The 22,922-nt window shown below is 46.1% G+C and overlaps 1 protein-coding gene across 7 annotated transcripts in view; it reads right to left on the reverse strand.

The window, feature by feature from the left end:
• TANC1 (tetratricopeptide repeat, ankyrin repeat and coiled-coil containing 1) overlaps positions 1–22,922 on the reverse strand; it is a 211,830-nt gene that overhangs the window by 31,625 nt on the left and 157,283 nt on the right. For all 7 annotated transcript variants that reach the window (XM_087819835.1, XM_016215958.2, XM_016215222.2 and 4 more), the window contains 8 exons: positions 22,126–22,407; positions 21,200–21,357; positions 18,938–19,169; positions 17,413–17,579; positions 15,122–15,729; positions 9,312–9,420; positions 8,220–8,342; positions 370–606 (listed from right to left, as the gene is read on the reverse strand). In XM_087819835.1, coding sequence (XP_087675961.1) covers positions 370–606; positions 8,220–8,342; positions 9,312–9,420; positions 15,122–15,729; positions 17,413–17,579; positions 18,938–19,169; positions 21,200–21,357; positions 22,126–22,407 — 1,916 coding nt within the window. The remainder of the gene's footprint in view (positions 1–369; positions 607–8,219; positions 8,343–9,311; positions 9,421–15,121; positions 15,730–17,412; positions 17,580–18,937; positions 19,170–21,199; positions 21,358–22,125; positions 22,408–22,922) is intronic.

The following is a 22,922-nucleotide window of genomic DNA, read 5'->3' on the forward strand; positions in this document are numbered from 1 at the left end:
AAATCTTTCCAACCAATCAGTGCTGTTAAATTCTGTGATAAGTTCTAGATGAACATTTGCAGGCTTTTGAAAGGATGGCCTTATTCATACTGCTGGTGGCCAGGGATTTCCCTGGTACTTTCCTGCCCTTACTAAGCAGAGTAAGAGCTTAGAAGCAAAATACAGGGCCCCCACTCTCCAAGGCTGAGAACTTGAGCACCCACTCAGGTGGATCACACAGCAGTGCCTGAGCTCATCCCTTCTGTTTACGTAGCAATTTCTGTTCATTGCAATTCAACAAAGTAGAGATAAACAGCAGACTGGCCCAGGCGATAATTCTAATAATGATATAAAGGCATTTCCTACCCACTGGGGAAGGCTGCTGCTTACCCTTGCCCCCTTCTTGACCAGCAGACACACCAGCTTCATGTGGCCAGCAGCGGCCGCGTAGCAGAGGGCGGTCATGCCGTTCTCTGACATTCCGTCCAGGCAGGCACCGAACTCCAGCAGCAGAGTGACCACTTCCTCATGGCCAAGGTGAGACTGCACGCACAGGATCGGGGCGTTATTTAACACTTCTGTCCTGTAGTTCACATTGGCCCCTCCCAAAATCAGGAGCCGGCTCACCTGTTGGATAAGGTGCCCCAAAAAGATTAATTTCTCACATAAAGGTCACGACATTTACATAAACTTTTGTGGAGGTGGGCAGTATCCTTATTTTAATCCAGTGGTTCTCAAACGAGTGTGCAGCAGTGTTACCTCGGAATGCAAAATGGTGCAGCAGCTATGGAAAATGGTGTGGAAGTTCCCCAAGATCCAGGAGCCCCACTTCCAGGTATATACCCAAAGGAAAGGAAATCAGGGTCTCAAAGAGGTACCTGCACTGTCATGTTCACCGCAGATTACTCACAATAGCCAAGAGATGGAAGCAGAGTGAATGTCCTTCGATGGTTGAATGGACAAAAAATATGGTACAGTATATGCATGTGCACACAATGGAGTATTACTCAGCCTTTAAAAGGAAGGAATTTCTGCCACATGGATGAACCTTATGGACATTATGCTAAGTGAGATAAGCCAGTCACAAAAAGATAAATCCTGTAAGATTCCACTTATATGAGGTACCGATAGTAGTCAGATTCATAGAGACAGAAAGTAGAATGGTGGTTGCCAAGGGCTAGGGGGAAAATGAAATGAGAGTTATTTAATGAGTACAGAGATTTAGTTTTACATGATGAAAAAATTTTGGAGACCTATAGTGCAATAATGTGAGTATACTTAACACTACTGAATTCTACACTTAAAAAGAGTTAAGATAAAATAGAGACCACAGGGATGATAACCAGGAGGGAGGGGTGGGGGTATGGGTAAAAAAGGGGGATCTAGTCAATAATACTGTCATAAGCTTGCACGGTGACAGGTGACTACTAGAATTGGTGGGGTGATCACACTGTAAGGTATAAAAATGTCATATCACTGTATTGTACACCTGAAACCAATGTAACTAATATATACATCTATACTTGTCAAAATATTTAAAAATAAAAATACAGTTAAGATAGAAAATTTTATGTTGTGCGTGTGTTTTTTTAACCAAAATTAAAAAGAGTTTTAAGGCACATTCACAGGCCCCACCTCCTGAATTTCTGATTCAGCAGACCTGGGGTCGAGCCTGAGAATGTGCCTTTGTAACGAGTTCCCGGCTTATACTGATTCTGTTGGTTTGAGGTCCACACTTTGAAAAAATCACTGCTTACTCTAAATAAAAACAAAATTCATTTTTCCAGCACTGAAATAATCATCACAGGATTAAATAATTAACAGTGAGATAACAAGGCCAAAAGTAAATGCAAACATTGTCTTTTCTTTACAAGGAAGTGTAGAAAAAGCAGAACACATGAAAATGCGTGTGCCCCTGGGATCATCAGCAGCACGAGACTCCTAAAAAATGATCTTTGTCTAATTACTATACTCCTACCACCCATTAAACTGCTTGGACACAGTTATGAGGGGAAGTTTATCTATAGATTTTAAAAGAAAATCACGGAATAACGTATGCACATTGTAGCTCTATTAACATCTTCTGCGTACCTCCAGATCATTGAGAAAATGACAGCCCTTTAACACTTATTAAAATGCCCACTGCATTTCTTCCAACAGTTCCCTTCAACGGTCTGGGCCAGCATCAATCACTCCCCTGACAGACGCTGGCAGGCCTCCAGGCTGCCCACGAGGTGTGAAAACCACAGAGACTGTGTCGTTCATTTGACTAGAGTCACAAGAGATCATTAAAAGATACAGAAAGATGATAAGTCATATAAAATTCAAGTTATCGCAATGATATGTGTCCACAAGAGTAGCTGACAGAATTTTTACAAACTGATAGAAATTAATATCACTAGGTGGTGAGACCACAACTTGGAATCGTGTGCAGCATACAGATAGGTTAGAACTCAAAGCGTAAACTCTGAAGAGTCCTGGTTGCTGCTGAAGCTTAACCCCCATGTGATCCAGCCATTCAGTTCCCTCTCTGATCTTCTCCCCCAGTACCTTCCCCTTTGCTTCCCCACACTGGGCCCAATGCTTGTCCTGCAACAGTGTCAAGCTGGCCCTGTCCTCCTGGCCTTTACCCTTACAGTTCCCTCTGCTGGGAATGCCCTCTCCATAGATGCAGGTGACAAAGGATCGAGTCCTACAGGTCTCTGTTTCAATGCTAGGACACCAGAGAAAAGTCCCCACCCTACAAAGAATACTCCCACCATTCTACCCATGTGCACACACTCGTCCACACACAGAACCACCCCCCATGCACACATCAACCCCAGGCACTGTCCATCCTGTCCTCACACCCTATTTTCTGGCTCAGCCCACTGCACTAGGTGCTGGCTTTAAGATTCCAAAGTTCACAGAGAAGAGTGGCAAACAGAGGCCCTCCACGACAAGATGGCCTATGTCAGATCCCCTCCTAGGACATCACTGACATTTAAGGAAGGAGAGATCGCATACAAGTGCTAAGGATACCCCATGAAGCAGCACCTGCCCCGTCACTTACACCCATCAGAGGGGACCATCTTTTAGCCCCACTCAGCTCAGCACCAACTCAGCCTCCAGCCTCCCACTGCCAGCCAGCACTTGTGGATGGAAAGGCAGAGAATGCACAGAAGAGAGATCAGAAAAGGTGTCCCTCTGCAAACCCTGACATTTAACATGCATCCTAACCCGTCAGCTTGCTCCACAAATCTAAGTGGGTTTGCTCTTAAAAGTAGCGCCAAGATTCACAAGTATTTAAAATTGTAAGTGCTAAACAAAAGGGTTTTTTAGAAAATGATTCCCCCTTGAGCAACTATCATTAGTATGGAAAGAATAGGATAATGCTGGTGAAATGTTTGGGGATTTTATAAAGGCCAAGGAAACAGATTCTTACCAAGAGAAATACAGGAGAACCCTGGCACCTTTTTGAAGCACACATCACATCACTGAGGTACACCCGACTTGGTCACCATAAACAGGCAGAAACAGTTCATAGATTCCTCAGGTGACTCTGACAGCCAGTTACCCTCTCCCCTCTCTCGCCAATCGCAACCCCTCTTGAGATTCATAAGCCCCAGAGAAAAAGATGATGGGGTAAATAGTCTGATTTCACAGTCAGCCCTTTACTCAATTTCCTGTGTGATTTTCAGAAAATTACTCAACCTTTGTGTGCTTTGGGTGCCTCCCGAGAAAACAGCCAGTAGACCACCCCATTCTACCCAACAGGTACTCTTTGCTAACAATGTCAGGAAGGTGTACTTTCAGTACTGTCTTGCTGATACCTTACAAGACATTACCTGGATGGTACACACTTAGGGGCAAAGCTTTCCTAAAGATGTTTGTCATTAATTCACACTTCATCTGCTTCTGGGGGGAAAATTTCCTTTGATGATGCAATGCAATGGGTATTTTTACTGCTTAACACCCAATCAGTCTGTGGATCTTTCCCTAACACATGGTTTTCACCCTGCTACAAGCACACTGAAACCACCTGGGAACCTGAAGGTCTCCAATGCATTCGTCCACCCGTGGAGATTCTGCCAAGGCTGGGGCTCCGAGCTCCCCACTGATTCTGGTTGGCAGCCAGGGCTGCAAACATGAGAGATGATATATACACCTGTGGAGTGTGGGCTTGCTCTTAGCCAGGTGCCCTTCTAGCTGTGTGATTGGGGGCAAGCTACTAACTGCTCTTAGCCTCATCTGAGAAATGGAGATAAAAACAGTTTCACTTCACTGGGTTATTGTGAAGATTAAAAATGAATGCGACATACACAAAGACACACATAAAGCACGTAGCACAGTCTTCAGCATCCTGTAAGTGCTAAATCTTAACTGCTATCATTACAATCACCTTTCACAGAACCTTTAGAAGGGACTAGAGCCCAGGTCCCTGACCACTGGAAGGCACAGGAGGGCGCTCTGCCCCAGGCACGTGGCCACCCAGAAGTCTTGCCTCCCTGGGTTGTTCACCAGCCCAGAACAGCAAGAACTCATGTTTATATTTGAGAGGAAACATGAGTCACTTGGACCCATCAAAAACTCATGGTAGGCAGCTCCTCCTCACCACCAGCCACAGACTTATCCAGAAGTTCTCAGGTGCCTACAAGCAGAGTCTTGGTCTACAGAAAGGAGACAAAGTGCTAATAAAAATAATTTACCTGCCCATGCAATAAATGCCCAGTATTTTTCCAAGAGCTTCAACATCTCAATGAGTTTTCCCATCACTATAAGACAGGCTCTTTTGTTACCTCCATTTTATAGGTGATGGGATAAAGCCCAGATTATCTCTGGGCACAAAGCTAATTACCGCCATCGAGCAGTCCAGTGGTATGAGCAGCAGCTTGAGCTAAGATTACTCTGCATTCAAGGAAGGGGTTTAAATGGTTCATCTTCTACATTTCTCCCCAACTACATGACAATTTTCTAACCATCGCCACCACAGGTCTCCTTGGATAACAGTTGGAAATGGCAATATTATCTATAAACTTCTGGATTTAATGAATGCAAGAAAATAGAAAAGGGGCTGGGGGAAGACAAAGCACTGTGATCATGAGACACAGGAGAGGCACTGGCCAGCGCAGTCGGCAGGTGCAAGTCTGTTTCCACAATAGGATAGTGGAGGTTCATGGCCACACGACCAGTTTACACTGTGTGCTGCCTGTCGTGCAGAATACGACTGGATCTTCTCAGACAAGGGACATAAGGCAAAGTTCAGGCCTAACTCTGTCTCCTCTCCTCCCTGCCTTCAGCTGAGAGAAGAATCACAACCTGAATTCTCCATGGTCATAGCCTTGGGAAGCCCCTGGCTGGCAGCCAGTCCAATGTGAGTAAGACAGCCAGCTGGATGGGAGCCTGGAGGCCCTGGTGGCAAAGACCCCAGTGGGCCGGCCAAGGTCTCGGCTGGCACGATGCTGGCCTGGTAACGGGAGATTCCATTGTTAGAAGTCGACTACTGGCATGCCATTAAAATTAAAATTCATCTACCAAGCAATCATTCGGGAGCGAAGTCACTTTAATTTACCAAAGTGGCAAACTGCAATTATTGCTCAAAATGACATCCATTCCTGTGTGACAACATTTAATACTCTAAAAAAAGTTCCTTAATTGCATGCATAATTTTAAATTACTGTAATTTGTTCAAGATTCTGTGAAAACCCTTTCATTTTTTTCTTGAAAGATAAAAGGAAACAGAAGGATAATAAGGATAATAGAAAGACTCAAAATTCTATAAGCAAGTTGTAGAATTTCGGGGATAGTGTAGACATAGGTGACACTGGAGTTCTCTAAAACAAAGTATAGATGAATGACTCTTAAAAGAGCAAGCATGTTAAAGAGGAAAGTTTATAATCCCGGGGGGGTCAAGTTCGTTATATTGTTATGCTGTACCTTTAATGTACTCTCTTAAAAATTAATATTCAACAGAGTACGACGTTTCCCATTTAATTTTCTCTGTATTGAAAGAACTTCTGTGCCCACAATTCATTAAAATAGTAAAAACAGATATTGCCATTTTTATTCTTATTTCTTCCTTCCTTACTATCATTATAGAATTCTCTTAATTATGGACAAGCCAAAAAGTATACTTTTAGCTGAGGTGAAAGATGAAACAATGTTGTTATTAGACTAAACTCAACCCTTTTCCATAAAATCTAAGTAAAACAAAATTCTTAATACAAATTTTATTACGTGAAGTCTAAACTCAGCTGTATTCTCCACCTTTCTTTTACAGTAACTCCATCTAAAAGGAAGAGCTTCCTTTGATCAGTAGAAGCAGCTTGAAGCTAACCCTCCGTAACTATAAAAACAGCTTCCCTGTCTATCTGCCCCATAAGCTTGTATGTGGGGTTCAGCTGAGACACAGGCATGCAAACCTCAGGTGCCGACAGAGGTGTAAACACACAAAGGGGCAGGGCAGAGCACAGGGTCCCATGAGCGGTCCCTCCAGGGGTTCTCTGTTCCCAGGAGCCTGGCCGAGGGCCTGTCGGGATGAAACCCAATGAGCCCCCTGCCCGTCAAATCTAGAACCCTAACGGGGAGAGTCCATCGGCATGAGGCAGCACTTTATCTCTACAAAGAGCCTGTCTGCATCCAACTGGAGGTGGTGGTCTTTCTCTCACCAACACCAGGGCCCCGTACTGGGCAGCAGGGATCCCAAGCCAGAGCACCGCTAGGTCGTTCTAATACTCAGGCTTCTCCATCGTTACACCCTCCCCTCTATATATCAGGAAGTGGGGACCTAATGTACAGCACAGTGATTATAATTAATAATACTGTATTGTAGATTTGAAAGTTGCCAAGGGGGTAGATCTTAAAAGCTGTCACAAGAAAAAAAATGTATAATTCTGTGGTGATGGATGTTAACTACACTTATGGTGATCATTTTGCAATATATACAAATACTGAACCGTTAGGTTGTACACCTGAAATATGATGCTAGATGTCAGTTATATCTTAATTTAAAAAAAAGAAAAAAGAGAAAGAAATACTCCAGGAAGGCAGAGAAGGGAAAAGAGGGGCAGAGCTATCCCCCTGCCAGACACGGGAAGCGCTCTGCAAGTCCAAGCCCCCAGACACACATCCAAGGTGCAGGTGCTGGGGGTGCAGTGTGCAGACAGGAGGCGAGAAGAGGTGCAGAAGTCTCTTGGGAGTGTCCCCGGGGAGTGTCCCCCACAGCACTACCTCTGGGGCACGTGGCCGGCCCCCTTCCCAGCTGTGTTTGATGAACCCAAAGTAAGAAGTGGGAGACATGCTCGGGAACTTACAGGGCTCTGTTTGTCCTTTGCTGCATCACCACATCGGGTCACCCTCATGCTAAGACGGGAACAGGTATGACTGTTTCATGGAGGTGGCTCACAGGGAGCACCCAGCTCCCTGGGAACAGCCTCAGAGCCTGTGCAGGCAACCAGGCATGTTAGGACTTGCGGCCGAAAGGCCTGGAGTCTAGCAGACACGTTAAGTGGGTGAGAAATCGAAAATGCGAAAACATTTATGATCTCATTTTACTTTGCGTTGGAAAAGAAGCCTGCAAGCCGCTATCATATAAAGCAGTGATTCCCATACTTTGTGGGAGTGAACCCTTCTCTGTTGATTTAACCAGATACTTGGCCTCTGTGTGCTTTAGATTCTTAGACTGTGTTAAATGAGGGGGGGGGGGAATCTACCCTAAAAACCTCAGAATATGGTGATATGACAGCCAATGATCAAGACTGAAGAGGCTACTGGCTCAGCAGTGGCCCAACTCTGATACACTTTCCATGGTCGTAAACACATGTACACGAAACCTTCAGCAGCAGTTTTCCTCTGTGTCCTCACCGCTTTGTATCCCTCATCGATGTGTAATTTCCTCTGAACCATAAAGAGATAGTCCAGATTAGAAACTCAGGACACTTTAAAAATCAATTTTCCCTGGAACTCTCCCTCTGACCTTTGGTTTCCTTTGTGAATTGCTTCCATATCACATCGGCTCTGAAACAGTCACCACGTGCTCACAGAGCAGCCCCAGCCACCCACGTTTTCCTGTCCGAGGGAAAGCTAAAGTGTAGGAGAGAGATGGTAACAGAGCCTTCACCTCTGTGTGATTTACTTCAGGGAAAGAACGCCTCTGGCCGCCACCCAGCACAGGGGGAGGGAGGGCAGGGCTGTTGGGGAAATGGCAGCTGGCATCGGTGCTGGGGACCCTGCTTCCCCGCGCAGAGGGGAGGCTCGCTCACCTTCACGTTGGGTGTGTAGAGATTCCTGAGAGAGGCGAGGGCGGCAGACAGCCCCTCAGTGCTGTACCCGATCCACAGGGCTTGCAGATGGCTTGAGGAGATTCCGGTCTTCTTACTGAGGCCCTGGAAGCAATCAGAGACAAACCGGCCTCAGCCTCTCCTTTCCCACCCGCAGCGCTGGGCTGAAAGTGGGTATGCCCCAGAGGGTGCGGATACAAGCTGACATGGTGAGAGCTGTGACAAAGAATGCCCGAGCCTGTGAGCCTTCGCTCCTGAAAACCAAAGGGCAAGGAACTAGCTGCCTTTGCCACTTGAACTGTAGGCCTGGGTAAAGAGATGGAAGATGCGAAGGAAGTTTCTTCTTTTATAGAAGTTCTCCAGTCAAAGGAAGAATAAATGATAAAATATCACCATTCTGTAACCCACAATGAATGAATGAGTCCAGGCAGAGACCTGCAGTGGCTGATGGCATCACACCAGAGAAGCAACCACAGATGCTGTGCCTCCTGATGCAGCAAACCCCATACAGAGTTATACAGAGTTTAAACTCCAAGTACAGCTAGGAAGCAATCATGACACCCTGCGAGGGGGGGGGAATCAAATCTGAATCTGATTAAGCTTCTAGATACAAGTACCAAATGATAGAAATACAGAGGATCGTGAACTACATCATGAGAAATAAGATCAGAAAATCCAGGTGGTGCAAAACTAGAAGTCAAGTTTGAACTTGAACCTAAATTTGGTAAAATAAACTGACTACAAAAACAAACAAATAGAGGTTAAGTAACTCATGTTCTTTGACAACTAAATAACAGGGAAACAAAAGGGATTGAATGAAATGAAAACTTCAGGTGGAAAGAAACTTAAAAGGGACTTAAAGGGGGAGAAAGCAAAACATGACCCTAGCATTGAGATACACACTTGAGGGACTGTAAGTCAGAATGTTCAGGGAGAAGGCAGGGGGCTGTGTTGGAATGGGGCTCATGGAGGGCTCTGAGAGGCCTGATAAAGCTGTTGACAATCTCCAAAACCAAAAACTCAAAAAACAATGACAACGACAATGAGACCCGTCCTCATGGTGGTGTGTCTCACCTTGAAAATGTGTGCCTTCAGGATGTGGTGCCCAAGCTCCATGGTCTGCTGCCGGTTCAGCTTGCCCTCTTGTCGAGAGAACATGAATGCCAGGAGAGCGTGCCCATTCCTAGGGTCAGAAACATGAAGACTTGTGACAAAAGACCCTATTCCACTGCACCATGGCCCTCGGGTAAGAAGATCACCAGACAAACCCCGAAACCCTGGCACTTCAGCACCACCACACAAAACAGTGGGACACTGCCTCTTTACAAAAGGTGGCCAAAGCTGTTTGTTCAAGTCATTTTAAGGGCTTCCTCTGGATTCCCCTGTCTCTGTGGAGTGATCCAGGGGAAAGCCCTGTGACATCCACTCTCTGTCCCTCATCCATCACTCTATCATCACCTTATAATTGGAAACTCCATGAAACCAAGAGTCTTGTCTGAGTCACAGGTACAGTCACCGTATCTAGCAAATGCCCAACACTTAGTAAGTACTCAAATATGTACTTCTTGGATAGACAGATGGATGAATGCACAAATGGACAGATAGAGCAGAGCCACCACAGGACCCTCAGGATAATCACCTCTGGGGATAAACCTGGGTGGGCCAAAGGGCAAGGCCTCATAACAGGAAGGAAAGAAAAATTGGGTCATGCATAGCAACAGCTCATGATCAGAAACACTTAGAATTCTAGGCTTGGCTGGAACAGCTTTCTTGGGGAAAGAAAGTTAAGACGTATGAGGGGACTTGCTATGTCTGGGCACATGGTGGACATTCAACTGGTCCCACCAATGCATCCTTGACTAACTGTTTCATGGAGAAGCCATGCTACCCATTTCCCCTCCCCCGCCATGTCTGTAGGACTCCATGTCTCCTGTGGACTCTATGCCTTTGTCTGAGCCAGTTTCTTTGGAAAAGATGCTAATGGCTGCTTACTCCAACAACAGTGACTTCTGCACATGTGAATTATTTTCATTTCTATCAACCTGAAAACTGTGAAGTGCTGAATTTTGGGGGGAAAACAGGTATTTGTGGAGGAAAAAATACACATTATGAAAAACACTACATTCTCCTAAATGTGTTTTCTGATAGCTGCTAATGTAGATGATTAAAAACTTTCAACAGTGTCCATCCAGATGCATCCTGTTTCCAAATAGGTTATAAACCATGTTAGAGATGAGGAAATAAAGGCAGGAAGAGACTAACAGATTGCTTTTTATATTATAGCGGAAGGCATGACTTTTAAGGCTGCATGTGCTATGAAGAGATTCAGTGAAAACACAGAGGCGGCGAGTCGCCCCTTACTTACCATCCCCTTCCTCTTGCATTTCCAATTTCTCCTTCTGTATGGATTCTGTTTCCCCCACACTGTCTAGATGTTTCCAACAACGCCCCAATCTCCCGTTACGTTCAAAACAAAAACCCTTCCCACACTCATAAACAATTCCAAACCTTTCCACCCTTCCACTCTCCACCCCAGGATGTTGGCTCTCCCCCGTTTTACTCCTCACAGCCCAATGGAAGGGAGTCCCTAAGGATCCAGGACCCATCTCCTGAACTGAAAAGCCAACAGCTTCCTGTCAAACCTCATCTTCCTTCACCTCCAACCTCCTTCCCTGAAATCCGCAATGCCCCAGCAGTCCAGCGCTCCCTTTCCTCTAAGTACAGCCCTCACCAAGTCCTACCACCGTATCTCCATCAGTGATGCCAAACTCTAGCTCCAACTTCTCCTCCAACCTGCAGATCCCACTTGCCATTGGAACCTGTCTAGCTGGGGTTCCACAGACCCCACAAGCTGAAAGTGCTGAAAACAAAAGCTAGCTCCTGCTCTGTAAATCCCATCCCACACCTTCTGCCCTTCTTTCCTTTCTGAGAGCAAGGCCACTCCTGGTTTCTGAGGCTTAACATCTTGATATAGCACCTTCTTCTCCTTGACTCTGCCCACAAGGCGAAGCCATGCTTGTCTATCTCACGCCAGCAAGGCCCATCTCCACCCCACCATATCCTAAAGCCAAGTTCAACAAGTCCCTACTCCTGGCTGCCACAGTGGTTCCCACGCACCACACTGTCCACATAGATGATCTGCCCTCCAGAACCTTCACAGGTTCTTCAGCGATAGCTGATAAAAGGCCGCGCTCCCCAGACACATCCTTTATGTCAGCTCTTCCCACTCCTGTGTTCATGACAAGAGCTCCCGTCAAACAAGGTTTGTTCTTGCTAGAACACAGCCTGCTTTTCTGATGCAATGCCTCACGCAGCTCCTCCCGTCTGCAACAGCCTTGTTCCACCTACTGAAATCCTACCCATTCATTCCTAAAGTCAATGATGTGGGGAAAAGTAGATGGGGACTGTCCTAAATTAAGAGTTCTGTGCAACCCTAATGAATCAAAGGATCTGGGACATGATCACCAAAGGCTCCGAGAGACATTAAGATGTTAAGTGCCTCCTGATGGGAGTACTCACTACCACCTATTAAACGTCTTTGCAAAAGAAAAAATTTTTTAAATAAAATCTGATCGAGCCTCCAGATTTAACTATCAATTTATAGAACATAAAGGTGACAAATACATTAAAAACTACCATGAGAACACAACCAGCAAAATTCATATTACAGGAAACTAACAGGACAAACTACCCAGCTATTCTTTTTAAACAAATAAAATGCAAAGAAAAAAGAAAAAGGTGGGAATCTACATATTAAGCAAAACAATAAAATACCTCTTATGGAACTCTTCTGGATCCAGATTCATACATACTAAAAAAATAGAAGTGGAGAAATCTGAGCACAGCTAAGTGTGTGATGAGACTGGTAAATTAGTATTAATGTTTTAGGTTGTTGTAATGGTATTGCAGTTAAGTATGAAAATCGCCTCTTTTTTGAGGCTTATAATCAATTATTTCAGGAAAGTATCATGATGTCTAATTTCTTTCTACAAAAAATAACAGATGGAGCAAATATTGCAAAATCTGAGTCATGTTTAAGCCTAGGTGATGTGAATGAAGGCTCTGAGCAACTTTACTTTTTAAGCTGATAATTCTGCTCCTGGGTTTAATTAAAACCAGGAAGGACAGAAGGGAGGGAGGGAGGGAGGAAGAAGGGGAGAAGCAGGCGCTCTCAAGGACCTCTCTCTGTAACAGCCATCGTTACACAATGAGCTGATGCTTTTCCTCCTCTTACAGATAAGAGGATAAGAGGATAAGGCTTGGAGAGTTCAAATAATTTGTGCGCAGGAATTACAAAGGTACTAATGGAAACAGGATTTTAATCCAGACCTCCCTCAAACTCCACTGCGTTCCTGAAGAGCACCAAGATATTCACAATAGATTTTTTTACGTTTATAACAAACCAAGAAACAATGTAAAAAAACCCTCCAATGAGGGTATCATTTGCCTCCTGGGAGTTTTGCACAGCCATGCAAAATGACATTTTACTAAGATATCCAGCTTTATAAAATGTCCATGATGTATTGAGCAAAACAAGCAGAATGGGAATTTTAATAAAGAAAAAAAATTTTGGAAAATGTTTAAAATGCACGGAAAGGGGCAGAAATAAAAGCAAAATGTCATTGCCTCTGGGCGTTGGACTCTTTTCTTTTTTTCCTCTATAATTGGGGAAAATTACACTAACTGGGGTAGGAAGAGAAATGCTACCCATCCTTCAAGGCCCAACTCAAATGCTACCACGTATGTGGAACACTTGCCAGAAACGGTCTCCTCCAAGGGAAGCTACTCCTCTCTTTCCCGAAGGCCCAGGTGCAGTGCAGCTCCCCCTGGCTCCCTTCACTGCCTGCTCACCTGCCCTCCTGCGTGGGGAGCCCTGGAGAACTGGGCCCCTGTCCCAGGAACCTCCGTATCTGCCATACGGCCCTGCATGTAGTGGGTCCGCAGAAACTTTTGCTGAACTAAATTCAGTAGCTTCCTTCCAACATCATTCTACATACTGTCTGTCTGCTGAATGAAGTTCAACAACAGGGGTCTTGGGTAAATGCCGACTTTCACAATTCTTAAGCCACAACTCCTCTGCATCCCAGGTGCATCTCTTGCCCCAGCCTAGTCCTGGCCCTGCTCCTGGTAAGTTCCCACACCCGCTTACAGGAACGCATCAGCACTAGCCATCCACGAGTGACAACCGTCAGTCACCCCTCTCAGCTCTGCCCTACGCTGCATAACCTCAGTGCCACCTACCACCCACAAAGGAGTGAAGCTTAACTGAGACTACAGTCCAACTACTTCTGCCTCAAACCTCGGTAACAAATCTACACCTGTCGTTGAAGTCTTTCTCAACTTGTTCTATTTTTTTATCCACACTCAAGGATATGTTTATTGATTTTAGAGAGAGGAAGGGGGAGAGGGAAAGGTAGGGGGTAAGGGAAAGGTGGGGGGAAGGGGAGAGAGGGGGAAGGGCGAAGGGGGAGGGGAACACTGATGTGAGAAAGAAACAATGATCTGTTGCCTCTAGTGTGTCACCCGACCAGGGATCAAATCCGCAACCTAGGTATGTACCCTGACCAGGAACTGAATCCATCCGCAACCTTTTGGTGTATGACATGACACTCAAACCAACTGAGCCACCCAAGCAGGGCTCTACTTGTTTTTATGTCTCTACAAACTCAACGACAGCCTATCTTTTCCTAGAAAATAATCTGACTTTTCCTAGAAAATCACCTGACCTGACTAAATATGTCATGACATAGGATTTACCTAGTTATTATGGTCTGACTCAATAATCTAGAAGTTAGAGTTTATCCCCCCAAACTCAAGTTCAAAGAGTCAATTCTTAGCCCTGTGTCACCCAAGAAAACAACACTATCACAGCATGAAACAGCAGCTAGACCTAGTAGGTCAACATTGTCAACATTCGTGGGGAGGAAGGTGGTATGTTAGGTATAAGTTCTTACTCATTTCTGGACCCCAGCATCTGATCAAATGCTCAGCCCAGCCCAGCCCAGCCCGAAGGGGACAGTTTTGCAGCTTGCCAAACCTGTTGCAGGAGTCGGGAGCAATTCTGACAGAGGAGCAGAAGCCCTTCAAGACAGTGATGATACAGGCCAGGAGCAGGCAGAGGTGGTGGGCATGAACACATCCTAACCTGAAAGCACCTGCCCCTTCGAATTCCTGACCACGCCCTGACCAGCACTAGGCCACAGAGCAGCAGGTTCACCACCGCCTCCTACCCTGGGCAGTAAGGAGATCTGCATGCTGGCCCCATTCTCAGCAAATCCTCAGTGGAACCCTCGACTCCACAGATGCAGCTGCCCCACCATCCCATATGGGGCACCTGAGACCTGAACTACAATCCTCCCGACCCCAAGTCCCCATCTGTTACACCAAGCTAAACCACAAATACAAAAGGCGGGGGCCAGATGTGGTCGCTGTGCTCCCCTAGGGGCAGGCAGCCACATCTGAACCCTGGGACAAGCTACATGGCAGGTAGGGAGGGTGCTGAGGTCCAGGGCAGTCCACAGACCCCGAGCTGGGAGCAGCTTCTAGGGAAGTTCCCTGTTTCCTGGAGCTGACATCCCTCTCCCACCATACGGGTGACTTGGGTGACAACAGGCGGGGTCTAGAAGATGGATGGCAGAGAAATCGCACAAGGCATCGCCTAGCTTCTCTCTCACCCGAGTGTGCTGAGGAGTCTTAAAATTCCAGCAATTAAAGGGAGGACTCTTTTCGTTAGTAACAGAGAGAGTTTTCCATTGCCCTTCCTGAGTTTTTCATTCTGTGCTGCCTTTCTATTAAAGAAAAGACACGTGATTCCTGTTTGAAAGTCCTTCCCCAAGTGCGCATCAGAGTCCCTGCAAAGAGCTGACAGAAGCGTTCTGTCGTACCTGGGCTCACACAGGAAGGCCGTGTTTTCACCATCTGCTCTCCAAACAAGCCACTCCCTGAAGGATGGGTGGCAGAACATGCGGGTTTTGTCTCGCCTCTTAATGAGGAAGCAAGAGAGGGCGTCCATCCTCTGCTGAAAGTCCTCCCAGCCCTGCTCCCCCTGTATGTGGCCGGCATTAATAGCCTGGAAGATCTGCTCGTCCGTCATGGGGTGCAGGGATGCGAGGGCCACGTTCAAAATGGGAAGCGCCCTCTCGAAGGCGGACTGGGTCATGAACTTCATGTTGCACTGCAGCAGGTAGAGCTCAGACAAAGACACGGGCACCACCTTGTAGCTGGCACTTTTGATGACCAAGTGTCCCCTCTGGAAGAGGTCTAAGGTGAGCTTGAGGTACAGGTACGAGCCCAGGCTCCGCAGTACCAGGTGGCTGCTCACTTTCCCGATGAGGGCGGCGTCGGCCTTGCCATTCAGGGAGATGTTGCTGAGGATGTCCTGGCTGCTCTGGACCCGGTGCTGGACGTAGGCATGCAGGTCACTGTGAATGTCCTTGTTGTCAGGAAAGTCATCTAAGGAAAGCTTGACAAACGGCAGCGCACTTACAATTTCCTGCAAAAAAAAAAAAACACCACAAAAAAAACCCAGTGTCACTCCACAGAGTTTTCTTTTTTTGTGTCAGCTGCATTTCAAACCAGATTCACTAGTTTTCTTTCAAGGAGGATTTTCATGGATTACAGGGACTCATTATTTTGTATTAAAACGTGTAATAGGATAAGTTGAAGATAAAAAGCTTATGTGAAAGAAATCCTGATGTGAGATTGAATCAGTAAAGGCTTTTCCAAGGCCCTGATCGGAGGCTCAGAGCCCAGCGAGATGCAAGAGCCCCAGCAATGAGGCCACCCATCAGGACCCGCCAGGGGGCCGCGAGGCCCTGAGGGGACCTGATACCCATCATCCTTAACATAACAGGGACAAACACAGCCACCACTGTGCTTCTAAGAACACGGCCGACGCTGAGATAAGAGGCATCCCTCTCCGTGCAGATGCCAGGGCTGCGTGACTAAACCGGGAACCTGAGACTGCCTCCTTGGCTGTGCCAGTGACAGCCTGCGTCACAAAGTGCCCTGCTCGAGGACAGCCACTGTCACTTTCTCAAGTTGCTGGCTTTCAGTAAACTTTTAAATTGAAGCAATACATACTGAAGTGTACAAATCATAATTGCACAGTGTTATTTTCACAAAGTCAGATACACCTGGTAACCAGCAGCTGGCCACAGAGCATCGGCTCCCTGGAAGCCCCACGTCCCCGCCCATCTCTCCCCATCCCTGAGGTAAGTGCATCCCGACACTTCACAGCAGAGATGAGTTGGGTGGTGTGTGTTTTTTTAACTTCCCAGTATCATTTCTGAAGCATTTAAGTACATGTCCTCATCGAATGTAGTGACTACAGGAGGCACAATTACTCCCATGCCACGTAGGTGCTACTGACCCTCTGAAAACATACACGGCTAGTGCACAAACCACCGGGCTCCCGCCCCCAAGCGCCGCTAACTGCTAGAGTCTGCTTACTGGGCAGAACACGACTGAAAAGGGTACAAATCGAATTCCCATTAAAAAAACACATCAAGTTCAACGGAGGTCTAATGCCACTTTTAGTGAGAAAAGAACTGCAATGCTGTTTTAAAATAAGTTTCATCATAAAAGGGCAAAAATCTAATGTCTTTACTGAAAATAAACAAGGTAGAAGGAAGGAGTCAATGGTGGTTGAGATACAATTGTAGGGTCCAAATGAGGGGAAGTGTGAGGGAGAGAGTTTTTAAAAATATCCTTCATCTCACTGCAGACGTTACCTTGTATTTAAGTTTTCTGAAAAAACAGACCTTCTTTCAGAACAGGTCTTAAAAATGCCCCTCTTCATCCCTCCCTTTTTCCTTCATACATAACAAAAACAAACCAACAGAAGTCCTACCGTATATCCATGCGAATAACTACTAGGAGGAACAACGCCAACTTCTGACAGAGCTGTTCGCCGGCACCTCAAGCAGCTCCCCAAGAAGCAGAAGCGCAGCTCCATGCTAATGGAAATCTTACCTGACATCCTGATACATGTGCCTTGGGGGGTAAAAAGGTCATAGTTTCACCCCGTTGGGGCTCTATGCACTAGTATTTCAAAGTCTTAATATAGTTTTCAAACCAGCAGCTAAATCGTTTACAACAGTTCAGACTGTTAGTGTTAATCACCGTAAAACTTGAGTACAAGGACTTGGAAAGAGATTCGAAAATTCTTTTTTACCTGAAAATTTGCTCTTACAGTCACAATCAACTTCAACCAGGCAGGAAACTTAGAGATGATTTTGGTAATAAATGAAGAAAGCGTATCTCCATAATCCGGTTTATGAAACTCAGCTTCATTTAAGCCATCTATCAAAATAATGTATTCTTCTTCAGGAATTTTCTGCTCTGAAGGACAAAGTATTTTTTAATTAAGAAATTATACATTTCTATATGATGGCACCACCCAGTATAACTTAATGCACAGTTCAAAGTGTGAGGAAAAACTAAGAAGGTTTACATACGGCAGAAGAATTGTTTTACACGAAAGCATATTTTCTATTAAATTTATAATGAAAACTGGAGCACCGAGCCAAAAAGAAACCACCACTTTTCGCACTTCTCAGAAACATACTACATTACACACATGTAGCAGAATTTCACCCATGTATACGATAGTTAGCTCTTCACAAACTACTGTCTCCGGGTGAGCACAGTGAAGGCGACACAGAGAGGAAATCCGGAAAAGACCCCAGGGCCCCCTCCCCCACCAACAGAACACCCTCAGTGGATTTCTGGGAAGTAAAATTGACCCCTAACGGGCAAAGCATCTGGCCCAAGGCACATAGCTAGCCGGGTGTGAGAGCTCTGCTTTATAAACTCCCAGAACAGGCTCTCTCCTACAAACCTAATCTAGTTTTCTATTTATCAGCACCAACTTTCTGCCCAGGGAACTGAGGAGAAATGATAACATCTGTTTCAATTCCGTCTCTCTAGCACCTTTTGAAAGAAATGCTATGAAGGCAGATAAACTAGCTCAGAAGGTGAGGAGAGCTGGCTGGTGTGGCTCAGTGGTTGAGCATCAACCTATGAACCAGGAGGTCACAGCTCAATTCCTGGTCAGGGCACTTGCCCCGTGTTTTGGGCTCAATCTCCAATTGGGGAAGCGCAGGAGGCAGCCGATCAATGCCTCTCTCATCATTGATGTTTCTCTCTCTTTCTTTCCCTTCCTCTCTCTGAAATCAATAAACATTTTTTAAAAAAGGTAAGAAGGAAAGATGAAAGACCAAAGGGCCCATAACAGCACTACTGCCCCAACCTTGTAGAATATTCAAGGGCAACAAACTCAGACTTCCAGAAATGGCTTCAGGGTCAACTCAACCGAGCAGAGGCCCTGAACAAAACATGCTGGCAATTTCCCTGAACAATCGATGTATCCCCTGCTATGTGGGAGTATAAAATATGCAGGCGACAGTTTCTAGAGTGTAAGTCATCTAAATCACCTAGTTACAAATTAGCTACTTTGGAAATGTTCGACTGGGGAGTTCATTCTTATTAGAGATGTTTCATTTAAAAAACTGCACCATTTGGGAGGGACCTGGGGGAGATGGTCATGAGGAAGGGGAGGAGAGATGCAGATTCACCCACATCCTCTCCCTGTGCCCACCTCACTCCCACCCCTGGGGCCAAGCTGACCCCCTCCTGAGGACCGCCCTGGGGACTCTGAGCTACTAATGAGGGGGCTCTGGGTGGCTGCTGGGTGGTACCGTTTCTCAGGATGGTGAGCGGTTCCAGCACTCCCCTCTTGAAGGCAGCCACGGGGTCCTGCACACAGGATCTGAGGCTCAGCATGCTCTGCAGCTGGGGCTCCTTTATCAGCAGGTCTCTGTAGGCGGCCAGCTGATGGGACCTGCAGAGCAGAGCCGCGATGCTGTGCACGAACTCGGGCACCAGGCACGTGTAGGTGTTGTCGGCCTGGCAGTAGTGGTAGGCCACCACCTGGGGGGAAAGCAGACCGTCAGCGTCACTTCACCCTCTTTGCACAGCTCCTTCCACGCTCTCCCACGGGGATGAAGTTCTCTTGTCCACAAGGTAACAAAATATGCTGCTCGTATTTCCCAAGACTGAGACATATTTAGCTTAACTGATTCAGTTATTCCTTTATTCATTCATGTGGTTTTCCAAGAGCTAGGCAGACTTTTAACTGCAGCCAAAATTGCGACGTGTTTGGCACTAAGATCAGCACAAGTCGGTGGTTATGAAAGCCAGGCTGGAAAGCCACGGCTGCTTCGTCCCCATGACAGGAGGACCAGGTTCAAGTCCTCAGCCCCCTCCATACTCACACCGCAAGTGACACCGCAGAGAAGTTCAACAGTGACAAAATCAGAAATCACCCCATTTCTGCCTGTCCCATGAAAGGACAAAGAAAAGGAGGGAGGGTCCTGCCCAAGCACTGAGATGGCGAATGGTCCCTTTGTTGGGACAGATGGGAAGTGGCAGCAGGTATTTGTTAGAGACCCCAAGTATGTGCCAGATGCGAACTGCCTTGGGAGTGAGAGGGACACTGCAGATAAATGGAAAACTTGATACTTTGCCCAAAGAGGATGAACTAAGGAATATCGTACCAGGTAAGGAAGGTGAAAAAGGTCAAAACACATTTGTGTAAAGTGCTTTATGTTTTTCAGAAGCATCTGCATCTGCGCTGTCCACACAACTCTACACCCCTGGCATACGTGCGAACCAGTAGCTTCAATTCACAGCTGAGGGCGAGACACACAGCTAAAGGCCTTGCTGGGGTGACACAGATTAGCAAGGAAAGATCTGTGACTAGGTAACAGGTCTGAAGACTCTTAAAAAGCAAGTGGCAAGAGTAGATGTAGCCAATTTGGAACCTCCATGTGACTTTTGTTTCAGTTAAATTTATCATTAACACTCAGGAAAGATGACTGCTCTTCCACTGTCCCCTGGAATCCACGAGGACCCAAGAGCTTGTACAAAGCGCCAATGAAATAGCCGGACCACAGTCTATCCTGCATGAAGTCTGGCCACCCAACAGTGCCTCATGACATCAATTCGGAGCCAAACAGCTTTTCTTTTCTTTTTTTAACAAAGTGACCATTATAGGATGTAAATATAGTCTTATACTGTTTTTGTTTCAGTTGTGTGTGTGCTCATGTGTGTGAGTACCAGGTCGTCTCTAGTGTAAGATGTATTTCTTACTGAGGGTCACAAAGTGGAGTGGAAAAATCACAGCAGCAGGGTGGCCTTGTGGTCTGCACTCCACCCTCTTTCCAGATCCCTGTTCCTGAGCAGAGGACTGGTCAGGGCATGAGGAACGTAGAAGTGAGGAGCAGGGATCTGGAGCAGAGCAGCACTCGTTTCAGTCCCTTGGACCTACCGCCTGGCCTGGAGGTTTCCTCACTAGATGTCCCTGATCACTGCCCTTCCCTGGTGGTTCTCCTGCTCCACCGTCTCACACCAGGGAGACCCAAGTGGCTTGCCAGGAGTGAGATGTAACAGATTTAACACAGGAGGGTGGCTTATGAACCTGCGATGGAAGCTGAGCAGATGGAAAATTTCAGGAGGATCTTGACAACCATGAATGTAGGAAGGAAAGGTCAGCCAAATCTCTTTTACGACATCACAAGAAATCTCTGACAGAAAGACGGAAACCAAGGGCCGCAGGCAGCAGAGTGTAGGCAGAGGTGGCCCGGGGGTCGCGTTACAGGCTCCCAGTCTCCTGCTCTCGTTCCAACTGTAAGGGTGGATTTGTGGCAAGTGCAGGAATACCTCCTGCTGACTGAGGAATGTTCAGTCCATTATTTAAGATGAATACAAGTCCACTGCCAGTGTCTTAAGATATTTCTTTTCATTGATACCTTTCATTTGATAGCCTCCATCAGAATTTTATCAACAGCTACACTTTTGCATTAAGCAACTGCTGTCTGTATTTTAAGATCCCTTTTACAATTCATTTTTCAGAAGCCAAACTCTCTCTCTGAAGTTCTCATAGACCAGGAGCACATTACCTTGGAGGCGAGGTATTTCACTGCATCCTCTCTTGGTCTCTGGTTTTCAGGAACATCAGACCCTGACCCAGTGGGTGTTTTAGCCGTGTTGGTACCACCTGGAGAAGTACTTGGCGAAAGCAATGGAGTGAATGGAAGATCTGGGGAGGAATCGGAAGCTGCAGAGATAAAAGACCAATTTCATTGTTTACAACATCAGAATAGGGGAATGTATGGTGGGATATTGAATGTATTTCTTGATTAGAGACAGAGAGCATTTCAATAGGTAATGAGTGAGCAAAGATGCGAATGAGAGCCCCTCTCAGCCCCATCTCCCATCAACCCAGTTGCCCTCCCTGGAGAACTGCTGTTTCTCATTTCCTTTATTAAATTATTTCTGGTTTAAAAAAAAAAAATCTTGCATGGCTCACTTGTTCCTGATTCACTATGTTAGAGACACTTTCTTTTAATGTGTTTATTGCACGTAAAATAAGCCATAAGCAGTTCATCCCGTTTCTAAGTTGGTTTTTATATCCTTGTAAAGCCAGTCTAGAAGACAAAGGCTGCAGGGCACAGGTACAAAAGAATTCTGCACAGACTCCTGGCTTGTTCTGCCAGGAGCCTACCCCCCCCCCTTTGGTTTTAGGACCAAAACTTCCCCAGGGCACTTGATCAGGCCTCACCACCCCATCTCTGCTCCTATAAAGAAGGAGAGAGGCTCTACAGCTGGGAGGACACCAGAGGCTGTCCTCACCCCGGGCCATTGCTACGCAGGCTCTGTGATAGACGGACACCCACACGGTTCTCCAGCATCTGATCGCAAACCTGATACGGCAGCTGGAACAACTTGAGGAAAATCTGGAATTTATGTCTATCCAAACAGCAATTTCCTCCATCTATCTGATATTCATATAATAAGCTAGACAAGTAGTTAAACAGGGACATACTTTTATGTGACGAGCTGGGGCTGTTGGAAGCAATCTGCCTCATGCGGCTTCCGTGGCAGCTCAGTGCCACCAACTTAGAAATGATTGCCGTCTTCCCAAAGCCCACATTTCCAACCACCACCGCTCCTCTGTTTTCCGTCAGTTCTGTGTTCCTCAAGTTTTCTTCGATCTGGTGGAAGAGCCAATCCCTTCCCACAAACACAGAGTCTGTTGTTATGCTTGGTACTTCAAACAACAGGGGCTTCAACAAAATGTCTTGTGGCTTGTAGGGAGCAAATCGTGCTTAGGAAAAGAAAAAAGATCACTATTTTAGAAGAATGTCATAATTTTATACACTAAAAAAACCCTCCCTTTCTATCACTGCATGTATGTTAAACTTATTATAGCTTATAGTTTTACCCCAAAGGCGATCTGTGTTTCCAAGCTGATCCTATGAACACTCCTGTGGTACCTCATTTTTCATACACGGTTGGTACCACAAAATATCCTATTAAAATGACTTTCCAGTCCTTTTATGCCTCTAAATTACTCTCATGACTCAAGGCAGACACAGAGAATGAGAAAGTGATTCTAAGGGCCAAACCGTCTCACCAGTTTATCTCAAAACACCATTTAAGACACATTTCTTCTACAAGTGCACGAGTAAAATGAAAATGCGTTTCCCCTAGAGATAGGGCTTCACCTCTCACCGGGGTGTCACGGTGCTTTGCCCCTTTCGACGAGGCTCACAACTGCGCATTTTGAGGCGGCCAATACCGTCCAAAAAACTAAAACATAGTTGATAATTCTTTGTTGAT

Source organism: Miniopterus natalensis, chromosome 8 (assembly GCF_054644295.1).
Source record: "Miniopterus natalensis isolate mMinNat1 chromosome 8, mMinNat1.hap1, whole genome shotgun sequence".
Lineage (NCBI taxonomy): Eukaryota > Metazoa > Chordata > Mammalia > Chiroptera > Miniopteridae > Miniopterus > Miniopterus natalensis.